Raw genomic sequence first — 20971 nt, forward strand, 5'->3', positions numbered from 1 at the left:
ATATCTGTTTTAAACAAATGTCTATTCAGGTCCTTTGCCCATTTTTTAATTGGATTATTTGCTTTTTCCTGTTGAGTTATATGACTTCCCTATTCATATTAGATATTAACCCCTTTTCAGATATATAGTTTGTAAATATCTTTTTCCATTCCATAGGTTGTCTTTGCATTTTTTGATGGTTTCCTTTGCTGTGCAGAAGCTTTTTAATTTATGTAGTCCCACTTGTTAATTTTTTAAATTATTTGTAAAAGATTTTATTTGTTTTTAGAGAGAGGGGAAGGGAAGGAGAAGAGAGGGAGAGAAACACCAGTGTGTGGTTGCCTCTCATGTACCCCCTCCCCCCCACCTGGGACATGTCCCAAAACCCAGGCACGTGCCATAAATGGGAATCAAACCAGCGATCCTTTGGTTTGCAGGCTGACACTCAATCCACTGAACCACACCAGCCAGAGCCCCACTTGTTTATTTTTAATTTTATTGTTTGTGTTTTTGAAACCAGAAAAGTCAGCGTTTGTGCTGTTTATTACTACCAAACCAGTAAGTAGAGTCAAGGATTGAATCCTTATGGTGTAATATAGCAATCTAATTTCATTCTTTTATACATGAGATCTTTTAGCAGTTTGAGACTAGAAAGATCTAAATTTGTTATGACAGAGGGTTGCTATTGTTTTTGAGGTTTTGCTTAAAGCATGATTTTCTAATACTCTTTGACAGACTTCTTGCCAGTATTAAGCATCAGTTTAAATTTTCTTAGTGTGCTGGTGGTGGTTCCCCACCAGTGAGCTTTAGGGTCCCATTATGGGGATCCTGTGAATTATTTTCTGTATTTTAAAAGCATATCAGCAATTATGTAGTATAAAATGTATATACAAGCCAAATATAACTATATAGGCCAAAAGGACAATACTTTTTGCTTTGGATTACAAATAACATTAACCCTGGTAATATTTATCATTTAGCTGTAACCGGAAGCTTGCCCTAACCCATTCCCAAAAATGAGCTATGACCCTTCCCTATACTTACATTTTTCACATGATACTGACAGGTAGGATCGTCATTAAGTCTCTGTAAAAAATAAACTGGAAAGCATTCATTCAAAAGGAATGGTTCTCCTACTTTTCTTCAAACCTGATCATACCCTCTGGGCCTTTCTCTCTGTCCCCCCTTTTTTTTTACATTTTATTTATTTATTTTTAGAGAGAGTTCCGAGAAGTTTCCCATACTAGGCCTGATATTTTATGAGATCAGGGACAATGCCTGTGCTTTCTCTGCATATTACCAAATGACTAGGAAAAATCCTAGACTATAATAGCAGGTGCATAGTATTTGAAAGAATTTCCAAGTTTTTAAGCAGTGTCTTATGATCCTGGAGTTAAAGTGAATAAGACAGACATGATACCTGTCTCTAAATTCTGTACTTCTTAGAGTCTTGGTTAATTGGAATCCTGAAGAAATCTGAAGTGATTTAAAACTAGTATAGATTGGATAAATTTGTTATTAGCTTTGAAATATTTGCTACTTGCTTTCAGCCATTTCATTTCTATGGAAAACAGACAATAGTATGCAAAACATTTAATTACTTAATCTACTTATTAAATCCTAGAAGGATCTTAAGAATATGATTCACCTCCTCAGTCAGCTCCTAACTGAAGTAGTTTCTTAGCAGTGAAGCGAAATTTCCTCAAATCATGCTTAGTAAATGACAGGGTAGTATTTTAAGCCAACCTTCTGGCTCTAAGTCCAATATTTTTTTCTAGCTGCTTGGTGATTTGAAATAAAATATTAAAAAATAATCTATATTAGAATAAAATTTTTCTGCTTTGTTTCTTCCTGTAGAAGCATCATCTATCTGTATGTTCAATAAGTTATTATATACAAAACTGACTTATGATTATTTAAAAGGTTTTATCACAGGACTATTTTTTTGGTTTCAATGTGTAATTATGAAAATGTCAAACATACAAAAACGTGTAGAGTAATGTAAAAGATTTTTGTATCTCTACCACAGAGAATAAAAAGATTCATGCATTGTGCATGAATCTTGCCCTTGAGATATTTTTCCTTTTATCACACAACATTGTGGCATGCATGTTGGCACATAGTAGGCACTCCTACTAAGAATTGAACTTGTCTGTCATATGGCAAAACTAGAACAATTTAGTAACAACCTTCATTCAAGGGGAACAGCGCATGGAATGATGAGTATACTGCCTCACAAGCAGTAGGGCATTCTTCCCAAAGGGTTTTGGACAAGAGCGAGTTTTAGACTATTAGGAAAGGCAATGTGGAAATGGTGTGACTGGCCAGGAGATAGGCAATTTTCTTCTTAGGCTTTAGCAGGTCTTATTTACTAGGACAGCAATTTTCAAACTGTATGCCTCAAAAAACTTTAAAATATATATTACCTGAATACTTAAGGGCACTGACCTCTTTTAACTTAGATTGTCAAATAAAGAAATTACAACAGCCAGTACAATAGCCATCTGGTGTGAGTGAATCACATTTACACTTCTTTTTGCCTAATCATCATTTTCTAATGTGCCATAGAATTTTAGTGATTAGTTTATATGTGCCATGAGATGAAAAAGATTGAAATTCTCTGTTCTAGGTTAAGGTAAGCCCCCTAGAGTTTATTTGGAGGATTTTGATTGGTAATTTCCTTAACAGGTGTTTCTTCGGAAATGTAGGCTGACTGACTTAGATTTCTGATGTGGCCGGGCCCCTGGGGCAACTTCCATTCTGTAGGACCCCATACACAATTAATTTGATCAAATTGTTAAGAATCTGTAATTGACATTTATGTATATCATTCTCAAAATGAGAGAATAAATTAGACATTTTTATATTCACAGATATACATTTACGACTAATACACAATTAGTTGTAATTTATAATTTTCCTAAGGCTTACATTCACCAACTCATCCTTCTTTTGTATAAGAGCTAGCAGGAGTGACTTAGCTGATAAGTAAACTAGCCAGTTGGCTCTACATCAGATCTATGTAATTTAGTGTTCTGATCTCTCACAAATTATACTCTTGACTGCATTATTCCATAACAGAATTTTCTAATGGAAATATTTCATAAGGCCTCAGGTTTTGACCTCCAAAAATATTCAGGATCAGATAAATTATTTACCAATTCTCATGGAATAAGTGGCTGTGTATTAAGGCATATTTATGTGTGTGTTCAACACATTTATTGGTCATTAATTATGTGACAGACATTGTACTAGGTCCTAAAATGACCCAGAAAATTCATGGGTTTGTGGGTAAGGAGGGATGCATGTCAATTACAAGGTCTGTCCAGAGGTATCCAGCCATGTAATATGAATAGAGATATTCACTGAAGATACAACATGGTACATAGGACAATGATACCTCAGTCCCCTTCAAAGTAGACACCTTAGGACTGCACACAGTTCTCTCAGTTGTCATCAGCAATTCCATTGTATTTTCCTGAATCTCATCGAAAGTCTGAAATCCCCTCCCTTTCAGAGGTGCCTTTATGTTTGAGAAAAGCCAGAAGTCACAGGGTGGAAAAGCTGGGCTGTAGTGGAACTGAATCTCCTGAGCGATTCAATGTTTCACCAAAACACCACAAGCATCCATCCTCCAAATCGAGAAGATGTTCAACTAAAAAGATTTGTTTCCGATCAAAGGGGGCACCCCTCTCCTTTAAAAGCTCATATTCACACATCCATCCACTCCCTTCCAAATGAAACCCTCCCAATATTAACAACACTTTCCTTATTAATTCACTATCCCTAGTTAAGCAACTGCTTGCACAAGTTGTGACAGTAATGGAAGAAAGGCCCTACCCAAAATGGCAGTTAGGTAAGAGGGAAGTCGTTAGTAACAGTGACATGAAAGATTTTGTCAGGTTTGGGGAACTGCAAGTCATTGAATAACTGGATGAAAGTAAAATTTAGATGAGGTTGAAAAATTAAGCAAGTACATTTGTATAGTCAAAAGCTTCAAAAAGTTTTAAGGAATAATGTGTGTGTAAAGCAAAATTTTCTGCAGTGTTCATATCTTGTATTTGAATGTATTTAGATACTGTACAATGTGCTTTGAAAGTAGCTTACAAAGCACTAGGAAGTGTAACATTAAAAAAGATATTTTTGAAGGTTTACTGACAAAGCAAATTATAAAATTTATTGTTACCAGAGTGTATGTAAAGATTGAGAAAATTCTATGATAGTGAAGAGGAAAATCTTGGTAGGTAGGGTGGAAATTTCATTAGTAACTACACAAATCTGTAGTGATTCTTTGTATAAAAAATATCTTGGGCATTTTTAATAAGAATGGTTACCAAAATGAACTTTTTTTTTGCAGGGTTGTAAATATTGCCTTTTTAAAAAAGTGATGCCTTCCATTTGTCTTTAAAAAAACAAACAAACAAACCAGAAACAAAAGCGCGGTAGTGAAAAGGGATGACGTTATTTTCCTAGACTGTGGAGTGTCTGGCGGTCCTGGCTGCTGGCGAGTTTAGCTAGGTCTGTGTGGGGCGGAGCCAGTGCCTACGCGCCAGTCACCGCAAGGCCTTGTGGGTAGCTCAGCCCCCAGTGACGTGTTGGAGGCGGGGTGTGGGTGGCCGTTTATTTTCTCTTGGTCTCCAACTCTACCGCGCGCTCTCTCCTTCACCCTCAGCCAGCGGAGGGGTAGAGAAACGGCGGCGGAGGCAGCAGCAGCTTTAAAGGACACCGTCTTGTCTCCTCTTCCACGAACCGGTTCTCTTTCCCTTCCCTCTCACTGTCTGTTGTGTGTTTGATGTGTTAAAGCAGGAGCGAGATCGCGAGCTGCGCCATGAGCAATACTACCGTTGTCCCCAGCACTGCGGGCCCAGGCCCCAGCGGCGGGCCGGGTGGCGGAGGCGGCGGCGGCGTCGGAGGTGGCGGCACGGAGGTAATCCAGGTGACTAATGTCTCCCCGAGCGCTAGCTCTGAGCAGATGCGGACCCTCTTCGGTTTCCTAGGCAAGATCGACGAACTGCGCCTCTTCCCGCCGGAGTGAGTATCGTCCACCATCATTTTTGCTAACTCCGCCCCAGCCCGGGGCCTAACCACAACATTTCCTAGGCCCGTGCAGCTGTAGTGAGGCTGGCTGTTGCATTACTTCGGAAAGAGTCTGCATATTGTGCCTACTGATACAGAGGCAGGGCCAGGGTTTTTAGGATGTAGAGACGCTCTTAATCTCAGACTTTTTTTCCAACTTAAATTGTGCCAACGTGGTCGTTCCTCGGGCCATTAAAGTAACGTACCTGCATTTTATGTGTTCTGGTTAATCAAATGTTTCTGATTTGGGAGCTCTTTGGGAAGAAACAAAATTGTTCATTTCAGTGTAAATTTATTATTTAACTTTCTAGTCGGTGGTTCACTTATCGCTAAGTATTGTTCCGTGATATTGGCCTAGTGAATACAGAGTTAATGCTGTTTGGCAAACAGTAAATTCAGTGAACCAGAGTACTTAATTTTAATGACAAAAACGACTAATAGCTGAAAGCTAAAGTTAACTTTTGTTTAAATAATGTATATATTTATGATATTTTACCATTAAAAATTTTTAACTTAGAATATGGCTTTTTGTTTTTATCTTGTCCCACATTTTTTTATTTTTTAATCTCATAAATGTTAAATGACTGAATTATAAAGAAGTAATTTAAAGAAGCTATGAAGTTAGATAAGATGATAAAGAGTAAAACAAACATTAGAAATGAAACAATCATGCATTCTTTCAGAAGAGTGAAAATTCAAATGTTACTGCCGGTATATTCTCCCACCCCCCATAGTTTAATGTTGTCACTTAAGTACTAAACAGGAAATAGCGATCTGCTGTTTGGGTGGGTGTAATAAATCATTACTATATGCACTACATTGGTACACCAATATAATTAATAGAAGTTGATGATTTCATCACTCTTTAAAATATTTTTAAATGATTCTTAGTGGTTTCAAATTGTATCTTTAATTTTTAGGGGAATGTACATGGGGTAAGACTTTTAATTATTTGCATGAAGTGTACAGTTCTGGAAACATGTATTTATATTAGTTATTTTGAATAGAAACTTGATTTGTTTTGGTAATGAAGGACAAATAGCTTTCATAATATGAACATACAGAACTAGTTGTTTTGCTGTTACTTTTTCTCACACCATATCCCTTATTATACTGTTAATAAAATCAATAAACAGTAAATGGCAGGAAATGGGTGACACATTTGATTATAGTAATCATGTTGTGGTTCAAAGTATTTGAGATACTGGAATTATTTACAAAATAATTCTTTCTAGTCCCAGAAGTTGTTAAGAATTTAGTTACAGTTGCTGATCTCGAAGGACTTTATTTTGAAGATTGCTCTTTTTGTAATTCATTGTTTAAAAAGATGACAGAGGTACAGACAGCTTTCTGGTTCATCTTTTCCTATCATGGCTTTTATGTTTTATAATTAAAGGAGTAGTTTCATCATGTAACCAGGATAGTTGATATGTACCAGATAGCATGGTTTGGGGATACTGTACATTAAGAAGACTTTATTGGAAGGAGTTATGTATTGACACGTTTTTGCTCTTTGAGTCCTTCATATATGTTCCCATATATACAGACTATTTTATTTTCTCTTCTGAAAATGTACGCAGTTACAATATGGTAGATACTATATTATTACCTTAGTAGTCTTCCTGAATTGAAGAGTACTTGTTTAGATATCTGCTTTTGCTAAATTTAAATCTCAGTAGCTAATCTGCTTTTGCTAAATTTAAATCTCAGTAGCTAATCTGACAGCACAATTTGGAAACACTTTATTGACACTTTAAGCTTGTTACAGTTTTCTTCGATATCTTGCTGGTGATAATGTGCTGTGGAGTCCTAGTAGTCCAAGAGGGTTCATCATTTCAAAACTTGGCTCTTAAAGATTAAATGGCTGGATTTACATAAAATTGTGACTTATAAACACATTTGGCCATGATATTTTTTTTAGAGTATTTTTTTTCCACCCCTGAAGGCATTCATTTGCACCTGGAACTCTTTTGTTCTAGATGTGGCCATGACACACTTATTTCATTTTACTGCAGAAATGCCACCTAATCAGAGAATTGTTTGCTGATTACCCTATATAAAAATATATCTTCCCTGCTCCTGTATTCTCTGTTCAACTCAACTACACTGTTTTTCTCTATAGCACCAATCAGCAAGTTAAGTTTAACTCTTCCTCGTCCAGAATGTAAGGCCCTTGGGGTCTTCAGTATTAAGAATGTGGCATTTTAATGTACATACATGACTGAGCCCATGCCCAGAGGGGTGGGGAGGTGAGAATCTTGAGATCTGTATATTGGCAAACATTTTAGTAACAGTGTCCTCAAGAAGGTTGCTCTTTGTTTCATTACTGAATCCATGTATTTCTTGGTTCTTTTAAACCAGAAGATGCTGTCCTATAGTTTTACCCAGTTATCAAACTGTCTTCACAACAAATAATATTCTAATCCTCTCTTCAGTGTGATAGCCCTGCAGCCATTGAAAGTATCCATCACCGTTTCCTCCAGTTGTTGTCTTTTTAAAAGAAAAATATTTACTTTAATTCTAGTTCCTAAAATGCTTGTTGGAAATTCAGCATTGTTTGTATGTCTATTATATGCTAGATGCTTTCCTATTTTATCTTATTCAGCCCTCACAAACCCAGATGGAGAAAGTATCTTACCCCATTTTACAAATGGAGTAAGATAGAATTTAGAATTTCATGTAGGTGGTTTTGTATGCCCAAAGTACTCTACCAGTGTCAGATCTATTATTTGGAACTTCAATTTTATTGTTCAGTATTGCTTGATCATGATTTTCTTAAGAGGAAGTTAAAAGTCACATGACTGATAGTGTGACACATCAAGTTGGATATAATTGGATTATTTATTTGTTTGTTTATTTATAGCGGGGGCAGGGAAGGAGGGAGAAGGAGAAGAGGGAAACATCCATTGGTCATTGGTTGCCTTTGAACTGGAGTGTAGTCCGCAACCCAGGTGTGTGTGCCCTGACTGGGGAATAGAACTGGTGACCTTTCAGTTTGCAGGCTGGCAGGCTAGCACTCAATCCACTGATCCACAGCAGCCAGGGCAGTCATGATTTTTTTCCTTTTTTATTTAACCCAGCAATTGTGAGTGGAATTAACTTTTTTACAGTTAGTGGGTGTTCTTCAAGTGTTTGGTTTTAGTGGGATTTCATGATGGGAAATATAACTGAAGTGTTGATAGGATAATAATCCCAGGAAAATGTATCCCAAAGTTATACAGTAAAGGCTACTGTAACATTGCAAGTATACTTAAATTTATTATTTAAATAAATTATTTAAATTATTTTAGTGATTAAAAATACTTTAATCATCAAATGATTAACTTAGTATTGTTAGGTAAGGAAGAGAACTTAGTTTGCCTTGAAGGAAAAAATTTAAATGCAGCATTTTTCTGTATTTCTTCAAAACCGACAACACAATGAGGAAGAGGGCATATAAGGTCAACGGGGTCAAGTTTTCAGGCAGATGTTACCATTCTCACATACCTGCTATTTGGGGTATCTTAGGAGATGATTTTGTTTATAAGCTCAAAGTTCTCTACTCAAATGGTTTAGCACAGCATTAAGGTGGGAGTTGAAAGAGTGGTGTCAGTGGCCTGAATTAGAAGTTCTCAGTGGATAAAAATATTAACTACACATCTTGTAAAAGAATCAGAGTCTATATAAAAGGGATTCTAAGATTCAGTGGCCTTGATGGGAAACATCTAAATTTTCTGTATGCATCCTAGAAGATTGTCAACCCTTAGGAGGACACTTGAAGAAACCATTAGACACAGTTCTACCACTCTAGGTAAAGGGCAGAGCATCACACAGAGCTCGCTTCATCTTTTTCCTTAGTTCTTTTCACTGTCTTGCCTCATTTATATTCTTAAAGATAAGGAGTAAAGACAACTACATTTTTAGATGTAGTAGCCCTACATTAGAAGGGCTACTTGCACAGAATACAGTATGAATGTTAAATTCAAGCATCCATTTTCTATCTTAATATGTGTCTCTTATTAATTAATTTTAATTGAGAAATTGTAAGAATATAATTGTGGGGTCACATACCAATGGTTTTAAGATGACCATATAGCCCTGGCTGGTGTAGCTCAGTGGATTGAGCGCGGGCCTGCGAACCAGACAAGCACGGTTCGATTCCCAATCAGGGCACATACCCAGGTTGCAGACCGGTTCCCTGCAGGCCAGTTCCCAGCAGGGGACGCACGAAAGACAACCATACATTGATGTTTCTCTCCCTCGCTCCTTCCCTTCCCCTCTAAAGATAAACAAATAAAATCTTTAAAAAAAAAAAAAGATGACCATATAAAGTGGGAAGAGATGGATTATTTGCCTTTTTCAGTTTTCTTACTGTGACTGTCTTTTCCATGGTATTTAAATTATTCATATTTTACCTCACCACCACTTGCAGGTTTGGTATAGCCCAGGTAATAATGGTAGCTTTCCTATGATCAGTGGGTAGAAAAAATATTAATCATTTAAGTATTGCCAAGTAAGTGGAAATATATTGTAAGCATGTAGGCAGTACTTTCTAATTTCTTTTTAAAGAACTGTTCATTATCCTTATGTTCTTCATAAGGATTATGAAATGACAACTTGAGTGTCATTTTTTTCCTTTAGTCAATGACAGTGTTGAAGAGATGGTAAAGGTCTTTTCTTTTTTTTTTTTTTTTTTATTTAAGAAATTTAAGTGCATACTACGTTCCAAGGCATTATGTTAGTGTTAAGACTATCAAATGATAGCATTTAAAGTGCTTTTTAATTTAGTGCTAAGAATGTGGATGTCAGAAAGGAATACAAAGTGCTATAATAGTTTTAGTACTAAAACTGCTGGAATTGCATTCTTTCCACTGCTCTGGATGTCATATTGTTAAATTTTTCACCAGTAGTTTTTTGCATTAAAAATCATTGTTATATCTACTTTAAAAAATAGTTTCCTTTCAAAAACATTAGCAGTAAACCTTTAGAATAAGATGTTTTAAATAGCCTGTCTGTATATTGCCAACTTTGCTTTGAACCTAACTTGGGATGTGTGCTTAGTATCTAAGAGGCATTTACCTAAATGCCTTTAGGTAAACTTGTAAATACTAACAGGTTTAAGATCTGAGGTTAATAGCTTTGTGTTAGTCTTCATTATAAGTAATAAGTTTTTATTTTCATGTCAGTGCACAAATTAGTGGGGGGAGCATCGTTTTTGCAGCAAGTACTTCTCTCTGAAAATATCCAGGGTGACCAAGTCTGATGTAAATACATTTTTATGTTCGCTTGAAGTCCAGTTTATTAGAAAGATTCACAATAAGCCTCATTTAATAACTTTCAAAGATACTATAGGATTTTCCTTTTCATTATTGTGTCTTAGGATATAATTGGCTTATAAGTAAAGCAGGATTCTTTACCCTGGGTGCATATATTTAAAATTGCCAGAGAGAATTAAAATAAAGGAAAAAGGGTTTTAATTTTAAGTAAGTTTACGATTTTGTGTTGGGCCTCATTCATAGCTATCCTGGACTGCATGGGGTCCATGGGCCATGGGTTTGATACCCCTGGTGGAGTAGAGAGCCCAGGTTTTTTGTTGTTGTTGTTGTTTTTCCCTCCAGGGGTGATTCTAATGTGTAATTGGGGATGGTGTGATTACTACCGTTGGTAATGCATTGGTTTTAAAATGACTTTTGGTTTGGGATTAGGAATCAGCCCCTGCCTTTACTTGCTCTTTGCATTTCATGGAATTTTTTGTGGTAGAAATTTGAACTACCTTATGTTGTAAAAAAAAAAAAAAAAAACTAAAAATGTGCGCCTTTTTAAATTTATCTTACCAGCTACCACCAGTACATCATCACTTATTTTATCTAAGAGCAATTTGCTGAGGGAAGTGACTCCTTTGCTTATTGAGATTTTGCACAATGGTAATACTAGGGGTGTAGAGTACTGTCCCCATGAATGCTTAAATTTTTTGTTTCTCTGCTGTAGGTATAGGATAGGGTATTTATTTAGTATGTGGGTCAGGAAAACTCAGTTGTCAACTAGATGTACTTTACCACAATATTCTTTTGTTCCTGAATTGGAAAATTCTGGTTTTTTACTCTGAAGAGTTTTCTAAGCCAAGACTACTTACTTGTTACCTGTATCTGAACATAACTAGTATTGGTATTAGTTTCAAAATGTTGACACTTGTGTAGTCTGTTTAAACTCTGAAATTTTAGTTTTAGACTTTGTAACTTGGTAAACTGTAAAATCACCAGTGGTTGTATATATGCTTTGCTACATGGTTTTAATGGATTTTTTAAACTAATTAATAAGTACTTGAGCTGCCTGTTTTGTTTTCAAAATGTAGGTGTGGGTTTATGAATCATATGTATGTGTTTCAGCCTGATACTCTCTTTCTCTATTTTTATGTTATATATTTATTTTTCAGTGATTCACCTTTGCCAGTCTCATCCCGTGTGTGCTTTGTTAAATTCCATGATCCGGACTCAGCAGTTGTGGCACAGCATCTGACAAACACTGTATTCGTTGACAGAGCATTGATAGTCGTACCATATGCAGAAGGTTTGTGCTTTGTTTAACTATCTGTGTGGGCATCCTATGATGACCATCTACCTCAGTATAGTTTTAGAGTGAGCGCTAGTAGCATGTTAAAAATATAAGCAATTAACATTTTGAAACCCTTGCTATACTGTGGTCCATATTTTAAGTTGCTGCAAGATTTTTTAATTCTAAAAATCAGAAATCAGATGTTTTTATAAGATAGTTAACCTTTCCATTCTTTTAAAACATTTTTAAGTTCTTTAAAACCATAACCTAATTGTAATTCCTTAAGATACATCTATTTAGTAAATGTTGAGTTTTATTAAGAAGTACTGAAGGTGAATGGACACAGGAACCTTCAAATCAATGTAAAATGTTATTTCTGTTTTTGAATAAATGACTAGGTTTCATTTTCTTAGTTCTTTTTCTCATTGATAACTTTAATATATTTTATATATATGTATATATCCTACATTGAATTCCAGTATACCAAGGGTTGCAATGATTTTGGTTTGTATGAAAGTTCAAGATTTCCTATAGTTTAGGTGCCAGATGGGCACTGGGTGTTTTGTTTTTATTGCCAGATTTTCTTGTTCATTCTTGCTATATTTTCTAGAATATCTCTAAATAATAAATTCTTCTCTCTGTTATTTGTGTGTGTGATTTTTGTAGTGGAGAAGGCAAATGCAAAACTCTTCCAGATGACTGAAAAACAGTGGGTCCTCTGCAGCTACAGGGGATTCTAGACATTAACTAAAGGCCAGCAAGCACTCAAGTCCCCCAAGTGTTTTCCTGGTGTAACCATTTGTTAACTACATTTTCTCTCTTTTTACATTTTAGGCTGTTAAAGTAATTTGACAGAAATAATGAGCAGGGTTTTTGGATCTAAAAAAGCCACTGTGACAAGACAGCACTATTTAATTCCATTTTGTAAAATTTTCTAAGCCATATTTTATAATTTCTTTGTTCCCAATGTATTGCTACTTTATTTTCTTTTTGGTAACTAAATTTTGACAAAGAAATAAGTGAAATGGGAAATTACTGGATTTTAATTAAGTTAATAATTACTAGTCTTTAAGTTAATTTACAGCATTAAGTTAATGCTGATGAAGTTTTAAATGCTTTCCCTTTCCTTAATGTATTGGTCAGTGGAAGCAGAATCTTGATGCTGTGAATTTTAGATGTTATCTCAGATCTTTGAGTACCAGTGTGAACATTTACACCATACCTTGTACAAGTTGTGAAATGTCTAATCCTTAAGACTTAGAAAAATTGCCTTTGCGGTTGTCTAAAGAAATTAAGTTGTGTTATAGGTGGGTTGAAGGCATGCTGTATAATATAGTACATCTATCTCTGATATTAAAGTGTGTGAACTCAATTTTAAGGTTTTAAAAATATATATATATATGCTGATAAACATTTGATTTAGTGTGTTTTGATTAAGCAGTTCCTTTTATATCAGTGTGCTATTGTAGGATAAGACTTATCACCAAGAGAAAATTTACAGAATTCAAATTTAGGATAAGTAAATACAGATAGTTTTTGGAACAAGGGTCAAATCATGTGAGTAATATGCTAAACATTAGCCTTTAAATGTAAAGAATTCTTATTGGCAAAGTATTATATCATAGTACCCAAGCCCTGAACATAATACAGTATATCATATAATTGGCATTCATCAATATTTTTAGACCGTGGTAATTTTTCTGGATCTGTTTTGAAAGTGAAATATTTAGAAGTGTATATAGAATTGCCAAAATATTTAGTTCTGAAATTTATTTTTTGGTGTATTTAATTAATGGTATGGTATGCTGTATTAATGTTATCTCCACTAAATAACTGATGTACTTAATCCATTTGTCACCATTCACCCTAGTTTTAGCTCTTACACTTTGGTGTTGGTTCTCCGTCATGTTTTAGAACAATAGACACAGTCTACGGTAAGGAATAAATAGTCTTGATTGGTAAAACTGAGATAGCTGGATTTGGAAGGAACTCTTTAATAGTAATGGATTTGGGGGGTATTTAGGTTCCTTGGTTAATGTTTGTTTCTTTTGTCTGTTTCTTTTTCTTTCATTTCTACACATTCATGCAGTATTTCATGGTTCTATCAAAGCAGCAGTAAAAAAAATACTCTTGACGCATGAAAATTAACTGGTGAGGGGCCTCATTGCTATTTTTAAATTGTAGTTTTATTTTTAAATAGTCTTTTTTTAATCAGAGGATCAGATGCATGACTTTTTTTTGTAATGGATGCAGATCTTCTATCAGGTGTCTCACAATAAACTCAAGAGGATTTTAGTTTGCCAGAAATGTTGCATATGCACTAATTTGAGTAAGATGTTGATATTTAATATTATCCTCTTGAGACATAATTTTGCATGCAAGATTATCCCATAATCTTTGTAGGTTTGTTAATATTGATGCATTAATGCCCTATATCTAAATGATCTTCTCCCTCCCCCTCCCTCCATAACTCTTGGTATCTAAATTGATGACAGCTCTGACACAAGCAAGATAACAGTGCTGTGTAGTGTACATTTGTTGATATTATCGGCACTTCTCAGTATAGGTGGAAGGAACCATTACCTTTATTTAACAGTGGTTTTTCTTTTTTGTTGTTGTGTTTTACAGTTCTTTTCCCTGGTTCAGCCTGAACTATATACCAGGCCCTGCTGAAAATACCACCCAACAGTTTTCTTCTGCAGCTTATCCAGTTTCTCTTAAGTGCCCTGTACATATTGTATGTTTTATGATGAGATGCAGTTTCTTAATATGTATTACAGAAATACTACTGGTATTTGCAAATATGTAGTTTAATTGTATTATTGAACTCTCATTTTGGGGGCTTGGGCACATTAACAGATTAATCCATTTGTATAGGGCTTTTGCTGTTGGATAGAATTTAAATTGTCTACATAAATATTTGTCTTAGGACCCTTAGATTTTTATCTGAATACACAGATTAGGCTTTAAAAACAGACATACATGTTGTTTTTGGCTTTAGGAGTTCGGCTAAGTTAGCTTTTGAACTCACACCGTATAGTAGCATTTTTTGGTATGGTTAGCATGGCACATGTTGGAACATAAAGCATTTTACTATACAGGTAAGGAATGTGCCATGTTGTTTTACCTATTCTCTCTCTCTCTCTCTATCTCTCACTACTCACACACATCCAGTGTGTATTCAGAGACCTTCAGAAACATTCATTTTCATGAGTCAGCAAAAGCCCTACACTTGATTCCAACAGAATATTTCCTTTTACATACTTTCTTCTCTTAATTTTTACAAAATTTGTATAGTAGGTGTAAAAGAAAATCATAGTAACTGTACCATATTATTAACCCCTAAATCAAACTTTTTTTGTCTTGTGTATCTTGATTTTTCTGTGTGCTTTATAGTGAAGCAGCCGACACGAGTCGTTGTTCATAAAACAGCTTTTGAAAGTTGAGAGCACACCCCTGGAGAACCGACTGTGCTTGCTTACGTTTGGTTCATGACTTAAAAATCGAGTACAGGTGATGAAATCTTGGCAGTGTTAACAAAAAAGTAGTGTGTATTGTGCTATTTTTTTTTACTCTAGAAACTTAACCATTTGTAGAGAAAAAAGGAAACAAATTTTCACACATTGAAGTTTCTTTCTGACATAAAATTAATGATAAATAATCATAGAAATCAAGCTTTATGTTTTAGCGAACATAAGTACTTTCAACAAACTCAGGTGGTGTATCAGGGAGACATTTTCTGGGTGTTTTTGTGTGTTTTCTGTCTTGCAAACGTGTGTGTTCTAATGCAAGGTTGTTTCTCTGCAGGAGTTATTCCTGATGAGACTAAGGCTTTGTCTCTGTTGGCACCAGCTAATGCAGTGGCAGGTCTTCTGCCAGGTGGTGGACTCCTGCCTACTCCTAACCCACTTACCCAGGTACTAGCTCTGTTGATAGCTTAAAGGATAGAAAAGAGCACAGAATTGTGGGTAAACCTGAACATATATGAGTTTTTAAGGCATTGTTGCAATTGTAGTCTGTAGCATGATGTGTCACATGTAGAATGTTGTAAAAGGCTATGTTGCAATCATAAATACTAAATAGTTCTTAGAGATTTTCATTTTAAGAAAGAACATTGTGAAAATCACAAATATCTGTTGTATTGGTTTTGCCACCAACTCTCAAAGTGACCCAATAATATGAAAAAATCTCATGTAGCATAAGACTTCTGTTGAACATGCTCTTTAAAAGGCTTGGACCAGGAAAAAAAATAAAGGTGAAATTCAATTTTTTCCTTTTCCAGTGCATTTTGTTCTTTGTTCTTACTTTAAGGTTTTAATTAAGTAGGTGGCATGAAATAAAAATGAATTCGTGGATATGTTTCATATGGGGAAGATAAAATATTCAAGTTGAAGAAAATTTTACTGGCTAATGTTTCTACCCTGATAATGCTATAAAAAGTTGATTTTAGAGCCAAAAGTTTCTTTAAATACCATGTATTACAGCCGTTAAGAAAGATTGTAGCTGGTCAGGGTATTCAGAGGTAAAGCAAATGATGGAGCCTCGACTAGAAAACTTCATGATATTCCTTCATTAAATCATTTTGCCTAAGTGGTTTAGTTAACTATTAAATGAACTGCATGGTATAGAAAGACTGAGATCATGAATTCCCAGCTTTTTTAGTATGACTTTGGTTGTTTGTCACTTATGAAATGCAGATCTGGGAAGTTTGTAGATATCTCTGATGTACAAAATTATGTAATAACTGAAATACCTTATATAATGGTATTAATACAGAACTGAGTATATAGCTAACTACAGAAATTTAGAACCTTATATTTATTAAAAATTGAAACTAAAAATTTCAATTGAAATTGAAACACTTTCAGTATAGTGCTTATAGAGAAGGTCAGACTGCCCTCGGGGCTGTAAGATTTTGCATGGTTTGTGTCTTAAATTATTACTATTTTTTTTAAGATTTAGTTTATTTTTAGAGAGGGAGAGAAACACCAGTGTGCAAGAAAAACAGTTGGCTGCCTCAGGTACCCCCAACTGGGGACCTGGCCTGCAACTCAAGCATGCGTTCGACCAAAAGGGACATGACCCCCAGGTCCCACCCACTCTCCCTATTCCACTGAAGGCTCCCCAGGCGATGACTTTTTTTGTTTACCTGGACAAAGTCCTTAAAGGGAAACATTTTGCTAGTGCTCATAAGGTGAAACAAAAAACAGCAGAAGCACTAAAAGATATCAAAATTGATGAGTTCAAAAACTCCTTTGAGCGGTGGACAAATCTCTATAGGTATATTGCATCAAGTGGAGAGTACTTTGAAAGTGACTAAAGTTTAAACATGAGAATAAATACACAATTTTTTATAAATAAATTCTGGGGTTTTTTATGTGTTCCTATTTTCAACCTACAGTGGTATAACCAAGTAGGTGTAATAGCAGTCACATAGCCTACAAACTTGAACTAATTATTTGCCCTTTAGAAGGAAGAATAAGTTGACAACCTCCCCACACACACACACACACAAAATGCAAAGAAAAATGAAATTTTAAATAAATAAAATTTGTCATTTCACAGATTGGCGCTGTTCCATTGGCTGCCTTGGGAGCTCCTACTCTTGATCCTGCCCTTGCTGCACTTGGGCTTCCTGGAGCAAATTTGAATTCACAGGTATAATTTAATACCCTTCACCATTTGAGCTAATTCTTTTTTTTCTTTCTTAATATATTTTATTGAATATGCCATTACAGTTGAACCATTTCCCTCCCTTCATTCCCCTCCACCCTGCAGACCTCCATCCTCACCATTCCTCCCCTTTTAGTTTATGTCCACGTGTCTCAAGTTCTTTAGATTCTATATTTCCCATACTATTCTTGCCCTTCTCCCTATTTTCTACCTACTGTCTATGCTACTTATTTTCTGTACCTTCTCCCCCCTCTCCTCCTCCCACTCCCCTGTTGCTAACCCTCCATGTGATCTCCATTTCTGTGGTTCCACTCCTGATCTAGCTGTCCTCTTAGTTTGCTTTTGTTTTAGGTGTGGTTCTTAATAACTGTGAGTTTGCTGTCCTGTCACTGTTCATATTTTTTTTCATCTTATATTTCTTAGGTAAGTCCCTTTAACATTTCATATAATAAGGGCTTGGTGATGATGAACTCCTTCAACTTGACCTTATCTGAAGAAGCACTTTATCTGCCCTTCCATTCTAAATGAAAGCATTGCTGGATAGATCGATCTTGGTTATAGGTCTTTGGTTTTCATGACTTGGAATACTTCTTTCCAGCCCCTTCTTGCCTATAAGGTCTCTTTTGAGAAATCAGCTGACAGTCTGATGGGAACTCCTTTGTAGGTAGCTCTCTCCTTTTGTCTTACTACTTCTAGGACTCTCTCCTTATCTTTATAATCTTGGTAAATGTAATTATGTTGGGCCTTGGTGTTGTTCCTCTTTGGAAGTAACTTCTTTGGGACTTGCTGGAAGTCTATTTCCCTCGGCATATTGGGGAAGTTCTCCTTCATTATTTGTTCCAATAAGTTTTCCACTTGTTTCTTTTCCTCTTCCCCTTCTGGTACCCATATAATTCGGATGTTGGAATGTTTAAAGATGTCTTGGAGGTTACTAAGCCCCTCTCCTCATTGTTTTGAATTCTTGTTTCTTCATTCTTTTCTGTTTGGTCACTTTTTTCTTACTTCTGGTCCACTCCCTTGATTTGAGTCCCAGTTTCCTTTCCATCACTATTGGTTTCCTTTGCATTTCCCTTCATTTCAATTAGTTTAGCCTTCATATGTTCCTCTAATTCGTGACTAAAATTAACCAGTTCTGTGAGCATCCTGATCAGCAGTGTTTTGAACTGTGCATCTGATCGGTTGGCTATCTCTTGGTCACTCTGGGGCTTTGAACTGTTTTTCTTGAGCCATTATTATGTTTTGGTCTCTTCCCGCCTGTTATGTATGAGGGGCAGAGCCTTAGGTGTTCACCAGAGCGGGGCAACCCTGTTGCTGGGTTGTGGCACTGTATGTGCGGGTGGGGTCAGAGAGGGGCAGTGGTGTTTTTTCTGTTCTCTGTCAGATTTTGGTTCCCTCTGCTACTTCCCGCAAGCAAACCGGGTCCCCCTGGTGCTGGCTCCCAGGTGTGTGGGCCTGTGTACCCTCCAGGACCCCGTGAGTCTCTCCAACAAACTCTCTGTGAGTCTGGGAGCTTTTCCTGGCACCTTGACCCCGAAAAGTTTTTGCAATTGGTGCTTTTAGGCTTTAATTCCCATCGCTGGGGCCCTAGCCTGCATGGTCTTTCTCACTGCTTGCTCCTTCACCTGGTTTATCTGAGTGTGCATGTGTGACCATGGTCAGCCAGCCGCCTTGCGCCCCCACTGGGTCCACCTGTTGTCACCCCACACCTGGGATCTGCCAACCGCCTATGCACCTGGGTCAGTCTGGCCACTTTTTCCTGCAGGACCCTGCTCCTCCAGTCGCTGACTCCGCCCCTCTTACCGGTCTGGATGAATGGTTCATTGTTGTCGGACTTCCGTACAGTTCAGTTTTCTGTGTTTTGGTTGCGTTTTTGTTACCAAAACTTTGTTGTCTTTAAACTTGGTTGTGTGAGGAGGTACAGTATTTCCACCTACACCTCCATCTTGGCTGGAAGTCTGAGCTCATTCTTATAATTAAAAATTTAATTTTATTAACTTACTGTTCATTTCAAGAGCAGGATAGAAATGATTGTGGGGTAGTATTAATTTTTTCTCACATACTCTTGTTAAGAGACTTAATGTTATGAAGTCTTTGTTTTTGTTATTTATTTGCTTGGAAATTTTGTTTCCATTGTAATGTGACCAACTTTTTTAAGGAATCCCTACATTGTGAAAAATTTTCATTTATTGTCTAAGCACTTTGAATTTGGTTTTGGGGTTTTTTAAAGTGGCATTACTTTCCCTCAGAAAGTCTTAAATAATCATCAGGTAATTGTCCTGTAAAATCGAGAGTATTTGTTCTTATGATCTTCATATTTAACTTGCTAAAGTATCAGTACTATAGCCAGTAACGTTTATGTGGCTACTAGAAAACTTAGTATGACACTTGGTTGGCATTGTATTTCCATTGTCATTGATTTGCCTCAAATGTTACTTTTTGTAGGTCTGCCAAGTTGTCTCAGGAGTTTCAGCATCCTAAAAAAATAAAATAGCAATCATTGTTACTTTAGTATTCTCACTGTTGTTCCATTTTTGTTTTTGCAGTCTCTTGCAGCAGATCAGTTGCTGAAGCTTATGAGTACCGTGGATCCCAAGTAAGGGTTTTTTCCTTTGTTTCCAGTGATGATGTGGATATAGTGTGTGTCTGGAGAATAGTTACTTTTTGATAGCTATAAAGATAATTATGTCAAGATGCACTATACGTAATTCATTTCTCTAGGAACAAGGAGAAAAACCCTTGTTTCTAAGATGGTAAGTCCATCTGTAAAGGGATTTATTGTAATTTGAGTCTTTCAAAATAATTATAAATATATTGAAATAACGGGAAAATAGCTTAAAAATTATCTTTAGTTGATTCATTAGAAATATTATATGTATTGAATCCCTACTATAAGCTTGTAATCTTATAGTATTTATACTCTAGTCACTATATTATTTAGTATAGTGAAGCATGTGGATCCAACTAGAGGAAGTACAAAGGTGCTGTGGAAACATTACAAGGACAGGAACTTAGTTTGAAGATCAGAGAAGCTAATTCCTAGCACATGATTAGGAGTTACGAGACAGGAGAGAGGGAAATAGCCTAGAGCCAAGGAGTGACATAGGGCATAATGACCAGCATCTTTAGGTGCTTTGAAAAGTTCTCTACATGCTGTAACTGTTACATTTCCTACTTAGTGGACATATAAGAAAGTCATAGTCATTTTAATTGATAATTTCTTAGTATTTTAAATTTGAACTGAGTGCTTGTTCTTCTTGGTGAAAGTCACTATCAATAAGTGGGAGAGTATAGGAAGGACAGAATCATTTTACTGTAGTAGTTAGTGGATTCTTTTCTTCAAAGTTATTAGATAAAATCCAATTATATGCCTGTCACCCGGTTTATAAAATATCATTGATAAAGTTGAAATTCCCCGTGTACCCATTTTTATTTACACTTCCCCCTTTCTCCACAAATAACTATTAACTTAAATTTGGTGTCTAATTTTTTTCTCAAATGTACAATATAAATATAAACCCTTAAAGGTGCATCTTAGCTTCTTCGATCAGGAATTTTATGTACTTTGGCCACTGCCCATTTTGGATATCGTGAGTCTTTAAAATGTAGGAGCCATTAAATGTTCAAAGGGGTACTGTATGGTGTGTTTCACCAAAAAAAAATGGATCCTCCCCTTCTTTTTGCAAGGAATATCTTACTAAAATGTTATATGAAG

At 35.9% G+C, this 20971-nt stretch overlaps 1 protein-coding gene across 9 annotated transcripts in view; it reads left to right on the forward strand.

Annotated features, from left to right (window-relative positions):
• The window catches only part of SRSF11 (serine and arginine rich splicing factor 11), a 45950-nt gene that overhangs the window by 10100 nt on the left and 14879 nt on the right, over positions 1-20971 (forward strand). For 2 of the 9 annotated variants that reach the window (XM_037145299.2, XM_053655502.1), the window contains exons 1-5: positions 4597-5010; positions 11468-11601; positions 15394-15503; positions 17152-17244; positions 19803-19852. In XM_037145299.2, coding sequence (XP_037001194.2) covers positions 4808-5010; positions 11468-11601; positions 15394-15503; positions 17152-17244; positions 19803-19852 — 590 coding nt within the window. In that variant the 5' untranslated portion in view covers positions 4597-4807. Of the gene's footprint in view, positions 1-4596; positions 5011-11467; positions 11602-15393; positions 15504-17151; positions 17245-19802; positions 19853-20971 lie in introns of those variants that run through there. The other 7 variants (XM_037145303.2, XM_037145305.2, XM_037145302.2 and 4 more) reach the window with 5 other exon arrangements.

This window comes from Artibeus jamaicensis, unplaced genomic scaffold (assembly GCF_021234435.1).
Source record: "Artibeus jamaicensis isolate MK-2021 breed Jamaican fruit bat unplaced genomic scaffold, CSHL_Jam_final scaffold_1019, whole genome shotgun sequence".
Lineage (NCBI taxonomy): Eukaryota > Metazoa > Chordata > Mammalia > Chiroptera > Phyllostomidae > Artibeus > Artibeus jamaicensis.